Raw genomic sequence first — 20,511 nt, forward strand, 5'->3', positions numbered from 1 at the left:
TCTACTACTCACTGTCTACTACTCTCTCTACTACTCACTGTCTACTACTCACTCACTCGCTACTACTCACTCGCTACTACTCTCTCCTACTCACTACTATTGCTCTCTACTACTCTCTACCACTCACTCTCTACCACTCACTCTCTACCACTCACTCTCTACCACTCACTCTCTACCACTCACTCTCTACCACTCACTCTCTACCACTCACTCTCTACCACTCACTCTCTACCACTCACTCTCTACCACTCACTCTCTACCACTCACTCTCTACCACTCACTCTCTACCACTCACTCTCTACCACTCACTCTCTACCACTCACTCTCTACCACTCACTCTCTACCACTCACTCTCTACCACTCTCTCTCTACCACTCTCTCTCTACCACTCTCTCTCTACCACTCTCTCTCTACCACTCTCTCTCTACCACTCTCTCTCTACCACTCTCTCTCTACCACTCTCTCTCTACCACTCTCTCTCTACCACTCTCTCTCTACCACTCTCTCTCTACCACTCTCTCTCTACCACTCTCTCTCTACTACTCTCTCTACTACTCTCTCTACTACTCTCTCTCTACTTCTCTCTACTACTCACTCTACTTCTCTACTACTCACTCTCTACTACTCTCTCTACTACTCTCTCTCTACCACTCTCTCTCTACCACTCTCTCTCTACCACTCTCTCTCTACCACTCTCTCTCTACCACTCTCTCTCTACCACTCTCTCTCTACCACTCTCTCTCTACCACTCTCTCTCTACCACTCTCTCTCTACTACTCTCTCTCTACTACTCTCTCTCTACTACTCTCTCTACTACTCCCTTTCTACTACTCACTCTACTTCTCTACTACTCACTCTCTACTACTCACTCTCTACTACTCACTCTCTACTTCTCTCTACTACTCTCTCTACTTCTCTCTACTACTCTCTCTCTACCACTCCCTTTCTACTACTCCCTCTACTTCTCTCTACTACACACTCTCTACTACTCACTCTCTACTACTCTCAACTACTCAATCTCTACTACTCTACTCTCTCTCTACTACTCTCTCTCTACTACTCTCTCTCTACTACTCTCTCTCTACTACTCTCTCTACTACTCTCTCTCTACTACACTCTCTCTACTACACTCTCTCTACTACTCTCTCTCTACTACTCTCTCTCTACTACTCTCTCTCTACTACTCTCTCTCTACTACTCTCTCTACCACTCCCTTTCTACTACTCACTCTACTTCTCTCTACTACACACTCTCTAGTACTTGCTCTCTACTACTCGCTGTCTACTACTCTCTACTACTCACTAATTCGCACTCTACTACTCTCTCTACTACTCTCTCTCTACTACTCTCTCTCTACTACTCTCTCTCTACTACTCTCTCTCTACTACTCTCTCTCTACTACTCTCTCTCTACTACTCTCTCTCTACTACTCTCTACTAATCTATACTACTCTCTCTCTACTGCTCTCTCTCTACTGCTCTCTCTCTACTGCTCTCTCTCTACTGCTCTCTCTCTCTACGACTGCTCACTCTCTATGACTGCTCACTCGACTGCTCACTCTCTACGACGGCTCACTCTCTGCGACGGCTCACTCTCTGCGACTGCTCACTCTCTGCGACTGCTCACTCTCTGCGACTGCTCACTCTCTGCGACTGCTCACTCTCTGCGACTGCTCACTCTCTGCGACTGCTCACTCTCTGCGACTGCTCACTCTCTGCGACTGCTCACTCTCTGCGACTGCTCACTCTCTGCGACTGCTCACTCTCTGCGACTGCTCACTCTCTGCGACTGCTCACTCTCTGCGACTGCTCACTCTCTGCGACTGCTCACTCTCTGCGACTGCTCACTCTCTGCGACTGCTCACTCTCTGCGACTGCTCACTCTCTGCGACTGCTCACTCTCTGCGACTGCTCACTCTCTGCGACTGCTCACTCTCTGCGACTGCTCACTCTCTGCGACTGCTCACTCTCTGCGACTGCTCACTCTCTGCGACTGCTCACTCTCTGCGACTGCTCACTCTCTGCGACTGCTCACTCTCTGCGACTGCTCACTCTCTGCGACTGCTCACTCTCTGCGACTGCTCACTCTCTGCGACTGCTCACTCTCTGCGACTGCTCACTCTCTGCGACTGCTCACTCTCTGCGACTGCTCACTCTCTGCGACTGCTCACTCTCTGCGACTGCTCACTCTCTGCGACTGCTCACTCTCTGCGACTGCTCACTCTCTGCGACTGCTCACTCTCTGCGACTGCTCACTCTCTGCGACTGCTCACTCTCTGCGACTGCTCACTCTCTGCGACTGCTCACTCTCTGCGACTGCTCACTCTCTGCGACTGCTCACTCTCTGCGACTGCTCACTCTCTGCGACTGCTCACTCTCTGCGACTGCTCACTCTCTGCGACTGCTCACTCTCTGCGACTGCTCACTCTCTGCGACTGCTCACTCTCTGCGACTGCTCACTCTCTGCGACTGCTCACTCTCTGCGACTGCTCACTCTCTGCGACTGCTCACTCTCTGCGACTGCTCACTCTCTGCGACTGCTCACTCTCTGCGACTGCTCACTCTCTGCGACTGCTCACTCTCTGCGACTGCTCACTCTCTGCGACTGCTCACTCTCTGCGACTGCTCACTCTCTGCGACTGCTCACTCTCTGCGACTGCTCACTCTCTGCGACTGCTCACTCTCTGCGACTGCTCACTCTCTGCGACTGCTCACTCTCTGCGACTGCTCACTCTCTGCGACTGCTCACTCTCTGCGACTGCTCACTCTCTGCGACTGCTCACTCTCTGCGACTGCTCACTCTCTGCGACTGCTCACTCTCTGCGACTGCTCACTCTCTGCGACTGCTCACTCTCTGCGACTGCTCACTCTCTGCGACTGCTCACTCTCTGCGACTGCTCACTCTCTGCGACTGCTCACTCTCTGCGACTGCTCACTCTCTGCGACTGCTCACTCTCTGCGACTGCTCACTCTCTGCGACTGCTCACTCTCTTGCTCACTCTCTTGCTCACTCTCTTGCTCACTCTCTTGCTCACTCTCTTGCTCACTCTCTTGCTCACTCTCTTGCTCACTCTCTTGCTCACTCTCTTGCTCACTCTCTTGCTCACTCTCTTGCTCACTCTCTTGCTCACTCTCTTGCTCACTCTCTTGCTCACTCTCTTGCTCACTCTCTTGCTCACTCTCTTGCTCACTCTCTTGCTCACTCTCTTGCTCACTCTCTTGCTCACTCTCTTGCTCACTCTCTTGCTCACTCTCTTGCTCACTCTCTTGCTCACTCTCTTGCTCACTCTCTTGCTCACTCTCTTGCTCACTCTCTTGCTCACTCTCTTGCTCACTCTCTTGCTCACTCTCTTGCTCACTCTCTTGCTCTCTCTACGACTCTCTCTACGACTCTCTCTACGACTCTCTCTCTACGACTCTCTCTCTACGACTCTCTCTCTAGCGCTCTCTCTCTAGCGCTCTCTCTCTAGCGCTCTCTCTACGACTCTCTCTCTGCTACTCTCTACTACTCTCTACTACTCACTCTCTGCTGCTACTCTCTCTACTACTCACTCTGCTACTCTCTCTACTACTCTCTCTCTGCTACTCTCTGCTACTCTCTGCTACTCGCTCTCTGCTACTCTCTGCTACTCTCTGCTACTCGCTCTCTGCTACTCTCTACTACTCACTCTCTGCTGCTTCTCTCTACTACTCACTCTCTGCTGCTACTCTCTGCTGCTACTCTCTACTACTCTCTCTACTACTCACTCTCTGCTACTCTCTCTACTACTCGCTCTCTGCTACTCTCTCTACTACTCGCTCTCTGCTACTCTCTACACTACTCGCTCTCTGCTACTCTCTACTACTCGCTCTCTGCTACTCTCTACTACTCGCTCTCTGCTACTCTCTGCTACTCTCTCTCTGCTACTCTCTGCTACTCTCTCTCTGCTACTCTCTGCTACTCACTCTCTCTGCTACTCACTCTCTCTGCTACTCACTCTCTCTACTACTCACTCTCTGCTACTCTCTCTACTACTCACTCTCTGCTACTCTCTCTACTACTCACTCTCTGCTCTCTACCCCTCTACCTCTCTACCTCCCTCTACACGCACACATATGCACATATATGTATATGCACTCTGCTGCTCGCTCTCTGCTGCTCGCTCTCTGCTGCTCGCTCTCTGCTGCTCGCTCTCTGCTGCTCGCTCTCTGCTGCTCGCTCTCTGCTGCTCGCTCTCTGCTGCTCGCTCTCTGCTGCTCTCTCTCTGTTGCTCTCTCTCTGCTGCTCACTCTCTGCTGCTCACTCTCTACCTCTCTCTACCTCTCTCTACCTCTCTCTACCTCTCTCTACCTCTCTCTACCTCTCTCTACCTCTCTCTACTACTCTCGACCGCTCTACCTCTCTCTACCTCTCTGCTACTCTCGACCGCTCTACCTCTCTCTACCTCTCTGCTACTCTCGACCGCTCTACCTCTCTCTACCTCTCTGCTACTCTCGACCGCTCTACCTCTCTCTACCTCTCTCGACCGCTCTACCTCTCTCTGCTACTCTCGACCGCTCTACCTCTCTCTGCTACTCTCGACCGCTCTACCTCTCTCTGCTACTCTCGACCGCTCTACCTCTCTCTGCTACTCTCGACCGCTCTACCTCTACCTCTACACCTCTACCTCTCTCTACACGCACATATATATATGCATATGCATTTATATATATGTATGTGTGTATATATATCTACATACATATATATAATCTGCATATCTATATAAATGCATGCATACATATACATATATGCATTCATATGCATGTTATGTACATGAAAGTTTGAAAAACTCGAATAAAAGCAAAGCTAAAAAGCCACCTAATTACAAACAGAATTGCTTTAACTTAAACGAGGGCGAGACCTATTGCATTTTCAATGCTTGTTTACTTTGGTTCCATCAAGAAGGCATTCAGATGTGTCACACATTTATCATAAATTCTGAATGTTAGCACTCAATTTGCTCATTAGATCACTGTAGTAAAGCTACTGCACACCAGGGAAGTCTGCTGCTGGTATTCAAAGTGCATGTTTCAGTCTGCATGTCCGTTTAAAAAAAAAAAAAAAAATAGAAGAGGATTTGAGAAGTCACTCAATGTGCCCTAATTTGTCTTTCTGCAGCACTAATCATACTTTCTATGGCAAAATGAACCCCCTCATTTTGTTCCTTTTTAAATTAAATGTTTTAAGAGTTACCACTTTATTCAAATCAAGATGGCTTCAGGTGTGCCATACGTTTGTCATAAGTAGGACTGTTAGCGCTCTAGTTTTTCTTTAAAACACTCTGGGAAGCTGCAGTAGAACACAAAGGAATCAACTGACAGTCTCTGCCCTTGCTGGATGTACATGTTTTACTGAGAATGTCAGACTTCATTCTCACATGACTGAGAAAGCTTATGTGAATTTACAGAAAATATGCTCTCAGGTTAGCTTATAGATCACCTTCCAAACCTCTGTGGGAAAAGCATGAGAAAATATTTTTCTCTCAACCATGATTCATGATATCCCAGCAGAAGGCTTTTTCACATGGTAAAATCACCTTAGAACACACCAGAATTTCTGATTTATAATGTAACTAAAGTCTTAAAACCTTCTATTAACTGCAATGCTTTTTAATGAGGTGCTATCATGTATATTGGTCCCAAGATGGCTGCCAACACTTCTTGGATGAAGTGCTGACAGCCAATCACATCTCACGATGAGATGTGTGGTTAGGCTCTGCCCAGATATATATGTGTTTTTGATTTTCTCAGGAACTACTGAACAGATTGACACCATTTAAGCAAAAGGCCCGAGTCTGAACTGAGGACTACCTCTTTGCTAAATTTGGTGTAATTACGTTCAGCAGTTAGGGCTGTAGCTGCGGCTAAAGGTCCTATGGGAAATTGCATGGGGAAAACACGTTTTGGGACCCCCCTTTTTTCTCGGCCCCAGTACACAAATCATCCTGAGACTTTCAGGATAGGAGCGGACCGGAGCTGGCCAAAAGTTTTGAAAATTTCGCGAAGATTCGTCAATCGGCGCCAAAGTTATTGGGACTAGAATGTTGCGGATTTCCTATGGAAAATAGGTTGTCTGTGTGTGTCTGTGTGTGTCTGTGTGTGTGTGTGTGTGTCTGTGTGTGTGTGTGTCTGTGTGTGTCTGTCTGTCTGTCTGTCTGTCTTTGGAGCCGTGGATACACCACAAGGCCCAGTGGGGCCGCTGGTGTGAATTCACTGGTGAACTGTGGATCCACAGCATTGGGGGAAGAAAGGGGGCTGTGGCTTTGATCAGCCATGGGAGTTACCTGGGCGTCTAACCCCACACTGCTCACGCCTACCCACAGGTGTTGATTTTGATGGAACTAATCGCTGACAAAGCAATATCATCCTTAAAAAACTTTTTTAGGGTGTGTTAACGTACATTGGGGTGACTCAGATGACTGCCATCTCTCAACTGAGTGTCTTCTATGCATCAGTGGCCTAATGTAATTCTGTACAATCCCCTGTCATGTGAAGGGGATTTTCCTGTACCTTTGTATGGTGATAAAATGTGCTTCGAGCACAGAACCCCTAATACTAGTGAGCTGGCCAGACCACCACCTCATTCCTTTTTTCCTAATTTCTTTAAAGGCAGTGACAAATATCGAGGAAAAATTAAGGTAGCAATGGATTTGGGACGCTAAACATCTACTACCTATACTATGGTGTTGAGTATGTTTTCTGTTACAACCCTTTTACAAAGAGTTAAGTGACCCCACTGTTGACAGACCACTATAATGAAGCTATGAACGCAATAAAGTTATTCTCTGTGAATTTACAGAGATAGAAAACAAAAATCAGCACAGCAGTAATCTAATGAGCTCTGTACAGATAGGAAGAAGCTCAGAGTAGTGGAATGTGTGTGGTAGCATGAGTCATAAGTAGTGAACCTAGCTACTCTATAAAGTAGACAAAATGTACAAAAACAGCATCTTTGAAGTAAAGAAAGGCCTCTCTCTGCAGATATCAATTGAACCAAGCCATAAGTAGTCACAGAATATTACCAAGCCATAAGTAGTCACAGAATATTATGACATTGTAAAACAGCATACTGAACCCTACGTTATGCTGGATGTCAAAAATAAGAAGTTAATGAGTGATTCATTCTCCAAATCATTTGATTTTAAATAAAAAATAAATAAATAAAAACTCTTAAGCACACTCTATCACTTGACAAAATACTACAGACTCTAGTTCCAGACAACAATGTTAGCTGGTACAACTATGGGGAAATTATCGATAGTAAACTAATTAAGACTATAATGAATCATCCATGTGAGACCGAATCAACCAAATTAAATTGAGTAATAATCTCTGATAAATAAGGCAGAAAACTTCTCTAGGGAATTCTATCACATTTTAAAAGAATTTACCGTTCCTATTAACCAGCCCACAGTGTCTGTCTCCAAAAATTGGACTGATTCCTTATCTGAATTCTTTTAGGAAATAATTCTGAATATTCATCGGTCTTTTACCATAACAGTACCTATTCTGAAGAACCGCCCCGTCTTTCACCCGACCCTCCCGGTATCTTAAATGAGTTTATAAAATGTGACCGCAAGTCTGTCACCTTGGTCAGGCTCCCCCGCTGACCCTTTCCCTTCTAAATTTTTTCCTATCATGGCACCTACAGTTTTAGATAGATTGATCGATCTATTCAATAAGTCCTTTTCGGAAGCCGACTTTCCCTCTATCTGGAAGGCAGCCAGAATCAGGCCAATTTTAAAGATGCTGACGGCTGACCCAAAAGTACTTCTAAACTATCGGCCCATTTCATTACTTCCCTATTTTGGGAAAATGTTGGGAGTCCCTTGTGAATCAACAGCTGGCAAACCATCTTGAAAGCTACGTACTCTTAGATTCCTCTCAGTCCAGCGCATAGTACGGAGACAGCACTGATAACATCAGACTTGCTCTAGATAAACATCAATCAGTCATCCTAGTCTTGCTTGATCTGTCTGCCGCCTTTGACACCATCTCCCATAAGATCCTAGAACAACGGCTTTGGGAGGTTGGTGTCAGAGGGAATGCTCTTAAATGGTTTAGCAGCTGAACTTATAACAACTGTTCAGATGGGAAACACCATTTCTTGTGACAGACCCGAAAAGATGGGGAGTCCCACAGGGCTCTATCTTGAGCCCCACCCTTTTAATCTTTACATGACCCCTCTGGTTGAGGTGATAAGATTATATGGTTTTGATGTCATATCTTATGCGGATTCTGGTCACCTTAGGCCCAGATCCCACTGATACTAAGCAACGCTTTAAAAACTGCCTGACCCATGTTGACAAATGGATGAGGTCTAACCATATCCAACTCAACGGGGGCAAGTCTGAGATCATGCTCTTTGGTAAAGCTATTGACCATTGGACGCATGATTGGTGGCCACCTAGGCTTGGCCCGTGTCCTGCCCCAAAGAACGTGGTCCGTAATCTCGGGTTCTACATGGACGATTGTCTATCAATGAGGGGCCATGTTAATCATCTCGTTGGCACCTGTTTTGGCGTTATGCGTGGCCTACGAAAGTTTTTTAAATGGCTTCCCATAGAGGCACGGAAACCCTTGATACAAGGATTGATCATTAATAGAATGGACTATGGCAACGCTTTATTGTTGTCAATAAATGAAGATCTTTTAAATAGGCTTCAGGTTTTACAGAATACCGCCGCTAGATTAGTCCTCGATCGCCCATATAGATCTCCCTCTGCAGCATGTTTAAACACTCTTCACTGACTTCCAGTGAAAAAACGAACTCTTTTTAAAATCCTATGCTTAACTCCTAAGCATATGTATTGAACTGGTCCAAAAGACTGGTTGCCAAAGTTACGCTGGTATCCGCCGCCCAGGATGCTTCGCTCTAGTAATATGGCACTGCTGACCCCCCTCAGAATTCACAATGTTAGGCAAGGGGGTAGATCGTTCTCTATTCTGGCACCAGCATACTGGAATAAAATGCCTTTCCATCTTCGCAGCACTTCTGAACATAGCTGCTTCTGCAAAAAGCTGAAGACCTGGATTTTTGGAAATTAGATCTAGTCCATTTTTATCAGAGCCGTCTGCAAGCGCCATGAGACTCTTGTTAGTGATATGTGCGCGATACAAATGCTCTTGACTTGACTTGACTTGAAACTCCCTTTTAGGGCTGGAGTGCCAGAAAAGTCATTTAAAGCTCCAACTCTTTTTAATCCACAACTGAAACTTCTGACCCTACTTGTTAACCATGTCTGCTTCTGACCCTACTTGTTAACCATGTCTCTGTAGAATTTCCAGAGCCGTTATTTAGTTGGAGAAGATATGGACTTTAAATGAAACGATGATGTATCTTTTGTTTTGTACAGTCTTTTCTCAGCCACGTTTTGACAGTTCCCTACGTGGTGTTGGGGGTGGGGGGGTGGGGGGGGGGAAGGGGTGTGCGTGTGTGCGTGTGTGGGTGGTGTGTGTGTGTGTGTGTGTGTGGGGTGTGTGTGGGGTGTGTGTGGGGTGTGTGTGTGTGTGTGTGTGTGTGTTTTAATTTTTTTTATTTTGTTATCTTTGTTTAGTAAGGAGTTTATTTCCACAATGCTGTCTTCAGTTCATTACAACAACTTTGTTACATACCTAATCTGGACTGAAAAATAAGTTATACATTTTATAATGTAATATTGGGGCTTTTGATTCAAAGCTTCAAATATTTTGAGTAGAATAACAATAGACTGAAACATCTAGGAACATCTGCATGTTACTGATGGGCTAATGGCCCAATATTTAGAGTATTAAGCTGTTTCATCAAGCATGTGGTGCTCCAATAGATTAGTCGGCCTATGGTAGATCAGATCTCGGTGCAATTAACGCAATCATCTGGCCACTTCCGGCCAAGCAGTAGTTCAAGTCCAGAGAGAATGTACCTAGCGGGTAGCCTACTCCCCGAGTTGACGATAAAACTGTAAGCGCCGCCTTATTTATGTAAGAAAATATCAAGAGTGGGATGAGCAGTGTAGGGAATTTCCATGTGAGCTAATGTACACCTGTATATTTGATCATGTGAAAATGAAGTTACCAACGATTTGCTAGGAGTAGGACTTTCAGGGCTACGTCTGTAACCTGTGGTGAATTCCTGAAAGTCATAAATCTGCGCCAAGGCAAGCCTGTACCTGTGTGTGCACTTCTGTCACTTTCCCTAAGTGTTTAACCCGAATTTATTTTCATGTTTCCAATTGTGTTTTTGCATGGATTCTGCACTTCATAGTAAACTATGCCTCAGAGAAACAGCATCAAGTTGTACAATAGTTTTGCCAGACATTTATTTCAAGTTGATATTTTTTTGTGTATATTTCTTTTTTAAACGCAAACACCTGCAGGTCTTGCTTTTAGACTTCTGTTTATATTTATATGTAGTCGGGGAGCAATCTAGGAGCATGACAAGAGGCATTCGTTTATAAAATTAACATGCTTGCGCACGTGTTTTTCTTTTTTTTTTTTTACTGGAAACGCGGTCGGTAATGGAAGGTGAGCTCACTCCATTTCCTTAGAGCACTCCCCTAATAGTAAAGACTCTGCATTCATGAATCATTGTACGTGTGCCTGAACAGTTTCTTGTAAAATGTTAACACTATAAACTTTGCAGATTGTTACAAACCATGGCTTCCTTATTCCCACTCCTGAACAGACCTCAGAGTGTATTTTGCCGTCCACTGCAATCAGATCTACAAATGTCCCCTCACCCAACAGATCTCTGCTGCTCATTCGATGCTGTCCTTTCCCTGCCGACCGTTTTACGGAAGGGGCACCTCCTGAAGCTAGAACTGTGGCGATGTGTGTGCCTTTTAAAGGGATGAATGTGTTAATTACATTCTTCGCTATTCACCGTACCTTCATCCCTGAGACCAGTCGGGACCTTGTACCAGTGCAGCTTCCGGTTGTGTGGGTGTGCTCATGGCCGGAGAGAGATGTTTGCTAGCAGTGTTGTGTATCTGTGCACGCCATGTGCACAGACCCCTCCCCCCAAGCAAGTCACGGAGCCTCCTGACCACCACAAACCGGCAGAAAGGCAAGGGCCTTCTCGCCCTCTTGCTCTAAGGTCAAGAGAACTCGCAGAAGATAGTTCACTTCACATCTGAACTGGTAAAGCCCATTCCTCAGGTTGCAAAGGGTTATTCTCGGCTTTAGAGCCTGCTTTGAAACCAGGGAGCCCTGAAGCCCATTGGGGTGGACTCCTGGGCAGATTGCCTCTTTAATTTAGTCCCTTTCCGCTGCTTACTGAAATCTGGATAGACTTGTTTGCATTACAGCCAATGTGCATTTAGATTAAATTGAATGAACACTGTGACAGCAAAAATGTCTACCAGCACCACATCGCAAGATTAAACATTGCAGACGGGGAAACCAAAAAGTGGAGGATTGATGCGGGGTGTGTAAGGATTTGTAATAAAGGAAACTAGCATTTGCAATGCAATAGTCTCGCTTTTATGCGAGTTTAAGCGATTGGCATTGTAAATGACAATGCCTTTTATTTATGTTTTAATAACGAAAACAAAAATAAAAGGCATTGTTATTTGCAATGTCAATAAACTCAAACAAATGCGAGACCTATTGATGATTCCTATTTATTCCCAAATGCAAAAACAATGCCATACCAGTTTGAACCCACCCAGATCTGTTGACTGGGTGTGAGTGTTTGATTGGTTCCGATGCTCCGTCCATCACCACCCCCTTTTGTACCGCTTTGTTCGCCATAAGTTGGCAGGGTATGCTCAGACGTGAGTCCCTTGCTCACTTTGCCACTGGATTCAAGCAAGCCTGGCTGAAGACGGCTGAAATGCCAGAAACCGGTCCTAGGAAGCTTGTTTCCGGTTCAGGGAAGGCATGGCTTGGCAGTTCGGGCTGGACTGTTCCCATGAGACACAGGGTCAGACTGATTTGCATATGGCCATGTCTGAACTGGGGTGGCAGAGTGGGCTAAAGAACGGTGATAGATCAAACCCAGATCTGTTGACTGGGTCTGAGTGTTTGATTGGTTCTGATGCTCCGTCCATCACCACCCCCTTTAGTACCGTTCTCTTTATTCCCAGCGGTACAAAAGGGGGTGGTGATGGACGGAGCATCAGAACCAATCAAACACTCACACCCAGTCAACAGATCTGGGTTTGATCCATCACCGTTCTTTAGCCCACTCTGCCACCCCAGTTCAGACATGGCCATATGCACATCAGTCTGACCCTGTGCCTCATGGGAACAGTCCAGCCCGAACTGCCAAGCCATGTCTTCCCTGGACCGGAATCAAGCATCCTAGGACCGGTTTCTGGCTATCAGCCGTCCTCAGCCAGGATACCTTGACTCCAGTGGCGTAGTGAGCAAGGGACCCACGTCTGGGCATACCCATCCCACTTAGGGCGAAAAGCGTTACAACAAACAAATGATGGACGGAATGCTGACAAGGCAGACCTTCTCCCCCAGTCAAGAGATCTGGGTTAAATCCATCGTGGATTTAGGCCCCGATTTCTGTACTGGGGTGAATGTATGACATTGTTCTGCATTCTGTCCATCAATTGTTGTTTTTGCATTTGTCACCCCGAGGGGGACGGGTATGCTCAGACGTGAGTCCCGTGCTCTCCATGCCATTGGAATCAAGCTATCCTGGCTGAAGAGGGGTGAAACCCCGAAACCGGTCCTAGGATGCTTGTTTCCAGTCCAGGGAGGACCTGGCTTGGCAGTTCGGGCTGGACTGTTCCCATGAGGCACAGGGTCAAGACTGATTTGCATATGGCTGGGTTCAAACTGGAATGGCATGGTGAGCAAAAAAACGATGGAAACGATGGATTTAGGCCCAGATCTCTGTACTGGGGTGAATGTATGACATTGTTCTGCATTCTGTCCATCAATTGTTGTTTTTGCATTCTATTTATTCCCATCATGTTTTTTTGTTTTGTTTAATATAGCGAAACTGGCCCAGAAGGTGGGGGGGGGGGGGGTGAGGGGGGATTTACGTGAGCACCGTTTACATTATAGAAGGTGTTAGGCGTCTAGAGTGTGTAGGGTCTACGCCTGGGTGTGACGTGTCTGCATAGTGTCAGCTGGGAGTGTTCACGGAGACAAGGGCATGTTTCTGGGGAGTGCATAGGATGGGGCAAGAGGGGCTGTTAAATGCACATAGTGATGTCTACAAGGTGTGCTTAGTGCGCCCATGAGTGCCACCGGGGCACTCGCTCGTGTGTGCAATTTATAAGATGTACAGATGGTCTATAAATGTTTGCACAGAGGAGCTATGAATCACCCATATGGTGCACGTGAAGTTCTCTGCCGTATTTTTGGAAGACACATGGCGGCTAGAGACTGCAGGTCATGTATATATTCACTGTATAGCTGCATCTATGTAATGTATACAGAGTAGGGAAACTGTGGCCCTGAGCCCATGGCCAGAGTCATGGGGTGTGGGGACGGATAAAACATGTGGCTAAAAAAGAATACACTGCAGGTATTGTGTTATCTTTCGGGTGAATGCCTAGAACGGATAAACGCATTTATTTTTCCATTTCTTTGAAGGAGCATGTCACACCAATCAAAAGGAAATGCACTGTTTTATGATCTGAAGCTTCAGTGGATGAATGCGACACCTGCAGATGGTTGCGTGAGACCATAGTCACATCCGTGAATCCTTCCCCGCACCGGTGAAGAGTGACCTGTGCACTTGTAGGGCTACGAGGTCGTACCCTGGCCCTGGAAGGAGTGTGACCCCGGCGGATGTCTGTGTGCGACCAGAGAGTCACAGCTGTGAATCCTGCCCTGTACTTGGGAAGAGTGACCTGTGCACTTATAGTGCTGCGAGGTCGCACCTTTGGACATAACGCACTCTGTAAACGTAAAATAGTATTAGACGCAGTATTAGGCTGTGCAAAGTGTGTTAAAACATTTCATGTTTGAGATCACAGAAGTCGTCTCGACTCGTGTGTGTATATATATTATTAATACACAATCCGACTGTACCTGGTGCAAACATTTGTGTAAATGTCCCTTAAAAGCACGCACCCCAGAGCTCCCTGGTACAGCTTTTGGTTCTTCTGAAAATGACTCATTTTAGGCACCAAGACGCCTCAAGTGACTTAATCAATCAAAGCCTGAACCGGCCCGGAGCCGCCTTTACATTTGCTGAGTAGCCTATTCCTTAAAATACCTTTCTCACAGGCACTCGGTGAGAAGGGTGCTGTCTGATTAGCCCTCTGTACCTCCCTGTCCCCCCCTCCCCTTTCTTTTACTTTTAGCAGGACCCCCCCCCCCGTGTCGCACTAACCACCCAGGGACCATTGATTTTCACAAACAAATAAGGGGACTGGTTTCTAAAATTAAAAAAGAAAGGACCTGACGCTCCCTATCAATGCAGCCCACCTTGACTAGTTCCCACAATATTGATGATAATCCAATGTATAAAGCGATTTATACCACGCGTTAGTAGTTTCTAGGCGCTGTGAATAACATTCTTGTATTACCAAATGTAATGGGAGTCAATGTACCGAACTGAGTGTGGCGGTCAGGGTTTGAAGAAATGACTTCAGGGCACTGTGAGTGTCAGCAGCGAGTGTTGAACTGACAGTCATCAAGGGTGCACCATGTACGCTTGAGGGAGTGTACAGCGCTTCTAATAAGGGTCATGCACATATAAAGCGCTGACTGGGTGCCTGAAGGGGTTCTAGGCAGTGTGTATGTGCGTGCCACTGGGACCCCATGCGGAGTCACCGGGTCTCTGGCGCACGTGAAGGGCGCGTTTATAGGGTCGGTGATTGTTTGTATAGCGAGGTGTCTATAAGGGGTCACCAGGGCATAGGGAGGGGTGTGTTATATTTAACCTTTGCAACACCAGTGTGATGAAATGCTCTGTGGGATGGGTAGAGAGGGGACACCCCTGCCCCCTGGTATCTGGCTCCGCACCCCTAGAAGTGAAGGTTCGCACCCCATCACCCCCACCCCGCTGAGATGCCACCCTCCCTCACTCACCCCTTCCACCGTGAGGTGCGTGTCCCCACTTTCACTGCCCTCCCCGCCCGTCCACCCGGCTCTCTCTCACACCTGACTGCGTCCTCCACCTCACCTGCAAAGAGGGGGTTAGTTTTCTTTAAAACGCCTAGTTTTCTGGGCGGAGAGGTGGGCGCCATAGAAATATCAGAAATAAACAGAAAACACTTCATTTATAAATAAACAGACATGCTGAGTGATGCTGAGTGACCCTGTCCGTGGACCTGTTGGAGGGGCAGTGGGTACACACCGAAGGAGCCCTATCTGCGCCCCCCCCCCCAAAACACACAAAGTACGCGCAATAAAACGGGAGGACCCGGATCACCACCCGACTACATAATTATAAATCAGAACACATTATAATATTACAAATTCGTTGCTTGTCACAGAGCTTCCAGCACATAACCCGCCTCCAAGCACTGTAAGCAGCGGGTGTTGATCTCCCTCTTCGATTGTCGCATAACGTGAAAAATGAGCGGATTTTATCATAAAACAGTCAGTAAATAAATACATTGTACACTGTGGGGGAGCGGGGATGACGGACCGAGAAATATAAAAATATCAGGTGTCAGAAAGGACGTCGCAATCATAATAATACAAATTGGTATTTTAAACAAGCTGTCGGCGTTGTCTGAAAAAATTAGTGCGTCCCAGCTAATGAAGGAGACCGTGTAACGCCGCAAGTGAAAGATCCAATCCTGGTGGGCGGGGCCAAAAGAGGACAGGGCGGTAACCAGGAGGGACTAAGAAGCCTCCTTTTCAATCATGAGCCAGCGTTTAGCATGTAGGATGATGCCAGCGAATTAAAAAGATGGTCGGGGCTTCAAGTCCGCCTCTGAAAGCTTCGGAATCCGTATTGATTCCAAGAAGCCCTCGCATGGCGAGAGCAGCACATGCGCTGCTAATGCCAGGCGAGACCTAAAAAATGAAAGCATGGATACCAGGGTAAAGGGAAAAAAAAAGCACAAAACCGAGAACGGCTGGAGAAGAGGATCACCTCTTCATTTGTGGGCCATGGCTTGGTACCATTTAGCCCTCAGTCCATGAAACTGATTTTTTCCCCTAAAAAAACTCTAGGTCCTGGAAGGGGTGGTGCAAATTGATAAAATACATGAGGAAGTGAAATGACCCCTAGAAAACTAGAATAAGAAAATGTGAGGTGAGGATTTTAGCAAGGCACTGAAAGTTGAGTCATTATTGCTTTCCCAGAACAGGTGGTCCGCATCATCATAATAGCATTGTTGAGTACTGAAGGCTTAGAAGGCCCCGAAGGCTCTTCAGCCCCTTCTTGATTGTTTGAAGACATGGATTGTTCCCAGTAGCCAAGATGTCAACCTGCACCACAGTGTACATGAAAGGAGTGTCTCCTTAGTGGGTTCCACAAACTGGAAACATTCCTCCTTGGCAATCTTGTAGCACTTCATTTAAGATGAACGTTAATACTGAAGAAATCAGAGGCACCAAATTCCCTTTGATATCCGAAAGGAGAAAATAATTAAACGTTCCAAGTGCTGAATCCAGAAGTAGATCAAACTGCTAGATGCAAAAAAACTGGGAAAAAATAGTAGTAAGGAGGTGAAGAATGTGATGTGAAATAAGGTAACAAATGCATTGCAATGTTTCTTTCTCTTGGGATGGCTTCCTTTTATATATGATTTAAACCGGAACTGAAACCTCAGGAAAAGATTCTACCTCACCTTGGAATGAGAGCTGCACACACCATCCGATGGACAGGCGCCCATCTTGGCAAGGGTTGGTTATTAGTCTTGTCTTTACCCCTTTCCTGAAAGTAATGGCCTTAGTTTGGCGAAAAAAAGGGTTGACTTCCTTCGTTCTGCAGTGGATTTTGAGAGTCCCACCACTGCCCTTTAGGTCTGGTGCTCCAGGCAACTCGCGAAACGGCCCTCCTGTGACTGCGAGCATAGGGACATTAGAGAGGCCCAAGCTGTGCGCATGCTTTGCTATGCTCTGAGCGCAGCGTCCAGGAACACTGACCGGCAGGTTGAGGAACGCGTCTTCCATCATTAAATGCACGCAGTCTTCTGTAAGTTTCTGACACAGATGCAACACGTTTCCGGAAAGGTACGGTGGTCCTTGGAAAAATCCTTTCATCCACTATTGTGAGTTTGCTCTGTAGTCTTTTAGCTGTTTGGAACAGACTCATTCTGAGGAGTGAAACGTTACAGAGGGAGCTACTGCTGGTGTCCTGTATATTCTGTTCTGTTACATTGAAGATCTTTCAGGTCTGGGTTTCTCTGTGTAGTTCCACTTTGCTGAAAGGTGCTTCGGAAGCGACCAGCTCTCCTTTGCACACCCTTTCAGCTGGGAACTGAGATGCTATTTTGCCTACCCAACTGGTCTGCAACTACTATGCCCTCTCACCCAGTTGTCATCCATCTGCACACGGCAGGTGTCCAGAGAAGAACTGTGAGGTTATTTATGTCCTTTAATATCACAAGTTTGGAGTCTGCTGGGCCGAGAGCCCCATTTCTAAAACCCCTTACCTGGGGATTGATCATCCACCCCTAAAGAACAAAAGGAATGATTCTTCCCGGGTGGACTGTTATCGGTGTGCTTATCCAAGACCCAGAGCTGTCATTGTGCCATCTTTCTTATGTCCTGCACTGTTAAGAGTCTTGCAACCTAGCACAGAGTTATTTCACAGCAACTTCCTTCTTTAGTTCTCGAGGAAAGCAGGGGGCCTTCAAATTTAGGTCCCTAATAGCTCACCCTGCTTTCAATCTTTCAATTGGGGAGAAGGAGCAAGACACGGTCTACTTGCCCCTGTTGTCTTCCGGGGCATAGACTGACACTGGGCCTACACGATTCAGTCCTTATACGTGGGAACCAGTGATCCTGAGCATGAAGCTCTCAAATATCCTGCAGTGAGGCTAGGTTACACAGTGCCATCCAGAGAGTAAGAATGGTGACACTCCCACCAAATCTCAACAACAAGCAAGACATCATATACATCTCACACACTCAAGAGTTGGCTGTACGTTACTATTACTAGAACACTTCACCCACAAACACTTTGTCATGATGCTAACTCCCAACTAGGAGAATGACAACCAGATGGGTAAATGAGCCCACCTCTGTCTAACGCCTTAAATAATAGGAGTAAGAAATATACACACGTCTAATGCAGATGACACACTATTTAGATCAGACAGCATTATTAAAAAAAACATCGGTGAAAAGCACAGACACCAGTTAATGGATAGAGAGAGACAAGACTCACTTACCCCATTGCTGTACCCTCCATGTTGGGCCATCCATCAGCAGGCATCAAGTATCCAGGCAATGACTTGTCTCCCTGGGTTACATCTTATTTTGACACAGTTTATTATGCTTGAAATCCTTCCTCCCCTCCAAGTGTTTTTCTTTCTAATTCAGCAAATTTCAGTTACACAATGTCTGATACTGACTTTCTACCTGGTGGCATGCTGGCCTTCTTGCATAGCTTTGTTTGCTGAAGCAAACGCTGTATCCCTCTTGCCTTACCACTGATTTATGTCTACATCGTGTGGCCACAAGAGCAGCATCTTACATCATAACCGAGTGCACCAGCAAGCTTTCACCTGTAGACCTTATCTATCAGAAAACATTCCGATAACACCATTATTGTACCCATCTATTGTCACCAGCCAGTCTCTGGTCACTAGCCCTCTATGGGCTGGTCACTACCAGAGGGAAGATGGTGTGACTGGACTACTGATTGGTGTCTCGCAACAGAAAGGCACCTACCGCATGAAGAAAGCGCACTGTAAAGAGAAGCGTAGATTGAAGGACATAATGAAGCATAATTAAGAATCGCCTTGTGTAGCAGGAGCTCCACCAGACAGCTATCCGTTCCCCTACAGCATGCAGTACCCAATATTGACTGTTTTTGTAGGTCTTTTGTGAGATCTGTGTTTTTCTGATCCACTGAGATGAAACCAGGTGAGTCTTCTTTTTCTCCTCTTTCTCAGGTCCTGTCACTTCCTGACTCTGGGCTGGACCTTTGGCTACCTGTTGTTTTTTCGGACTGTGACTTATTTTGGGCTTCCTACCCCAACTCCATTTACAAATGCTGTTCAGCTACTTCTGACACTGAAGGTACGTTGCCCCAGTTCCTTATATAGCCTCATACTGTACATTTTGCATCTCCTTCTGCCTCTTAGCAGTAATGCTCAGCTTACCCTAAGACACATTTTCCAGCACAGGTGCGAGTACTACCCGTAGCCTTACTGCGAAACAAAATCTGAATGATGCATAGGACTATGGGATTTGTGGGCGTTTTAGACAATTAAGTGCTGGAATAGATTTTGAATCTGTAGCTCCCCTTTGATATGGAGAGTGCAGCAGTGTCATCTAATTGAGAGCGCTATGAATCATTGGGACTTGGCGATTGATCTCCATCCCTAGGACGTGTGTGATTGAACACACATGAGAAATTCAACCTTATTTAGTTGCACCCAATCCCGGCCATCTTCCACTGTGATACAAAGTATTCTTTCTTGTTCTTCCAGCTGGTGAGCTTGGCGAATGAGGTGCAAGAATTCTGCCGGTCGAAGAAACAGGAAATGACCACATTCACCAAGTCTTCCTTGATTGGTGTGATTCCCAACATCCCAAGACTGTGGGACATGTTCTGTTATAGTTACTGCTACGTCGGCCTGATGACTGGTAAGAAAGCATAGAGCAACAGGTTCGCTATCTGGTTAGTCGCCTCTTTCTATAAGCTCAAGTTGATAATTGGGATGTGGTCATGTGAGGGAATGTGGTTATGCACAAGGCTAGCCTCACAACGGGAGCTCACCGGCCTTTCTTGATTAGTAAACTAGGAGTAACATTGGAGTAAAAAACAAACCAGCATTGGTAAATGCATTTTGTTTCGCCTATGTGATTTATAATCTTTTTTTTGGATAAGTTTTAAGTTGGTGAGCGGTTGTGCAATATAAGTTAAAGAAACTCTGTAAAAGTGTTATGACTTTGTATTTTTTGAAAGGCAATATATTGTGCAGTATGTGCTGGTCCTATAAAGTGGTCCTGTACCTTTAGGTGATGTTGGCCCTACATAAAACTGACCCTGAAATAAAATTGGGAAAATCAGGTTTAAATTTGTAGGAGATTTGTTACCTGCGTGCTTGCATGACGTAACTGGTGGTAATATAATGCACTTGTGCACCTTCGGGTAATGTTGGTGCTATATAAAACTGACTCCCAAATAAAATTGTGAAAAGCAGCTTTGAATACAGAGACTATTTTGGGGCGGGGGGGGGGCGGTGTAGGGGATCTATGCAACTGCGCTAGTGATTTTGTCTGCTGTGTTCTGTTTAAGCAATGCAAATTATAAGTAGATTTTGAAAGGTTGTGTTTAGTAAATATTGTTAGGTCGAAGGTACTTCTTAGTAGCTGATTATGACATACTGAAAGTGTGTTGGATGTGTGATGTGAGAACTGTCTATTGTACACTAGTTACGGGGTGAGTCGTGGATTTAGGTGATGTTTG

The 20,511-nt window shown here is 46.1% G+C and overlaps 1 protein-coding gene across 1 annotated transcript in view; it reads left to right on the forward strand.

Moving 5' to 3' along the window:
* Positions 1–20,511, forward strand: part of MBOAT7 (membrane bound acylglycerophosphatidylinositol O-acyltransferase MBOAT7) — a 118,513-nt gene that overhangs the window by 46,306 nt on the left and 51,696 nt on the right. The window contains exons 4-5 of the mRNA XM_085616362.1: positions 18,989–19,115; positions 19,529–19,685. Of these exons, the coding sequence (XP_085472488.1) occupies positions 18,989–19,115; positions 19,529–19,685 (284 nt within the window). The remainder of the gene's footprint in view (positions 1–18,988; positions 19,116–19,528; positions 19,686–20,511) is intronic.

This window comes from Triturus cristatus, chromosome 7, assembly GCF_964204655.1.
Source record: "Triturus cristatus chromosome 7, aTriCri1.1, whole genome shotgun sequence".
Taxonomy (NCBI): domain Eukaryota; kingdom Metazoa; phylum Chordata; class Amphibia; order Caudata; family Salamandridae; genus Triturus; species Triturus cristatus.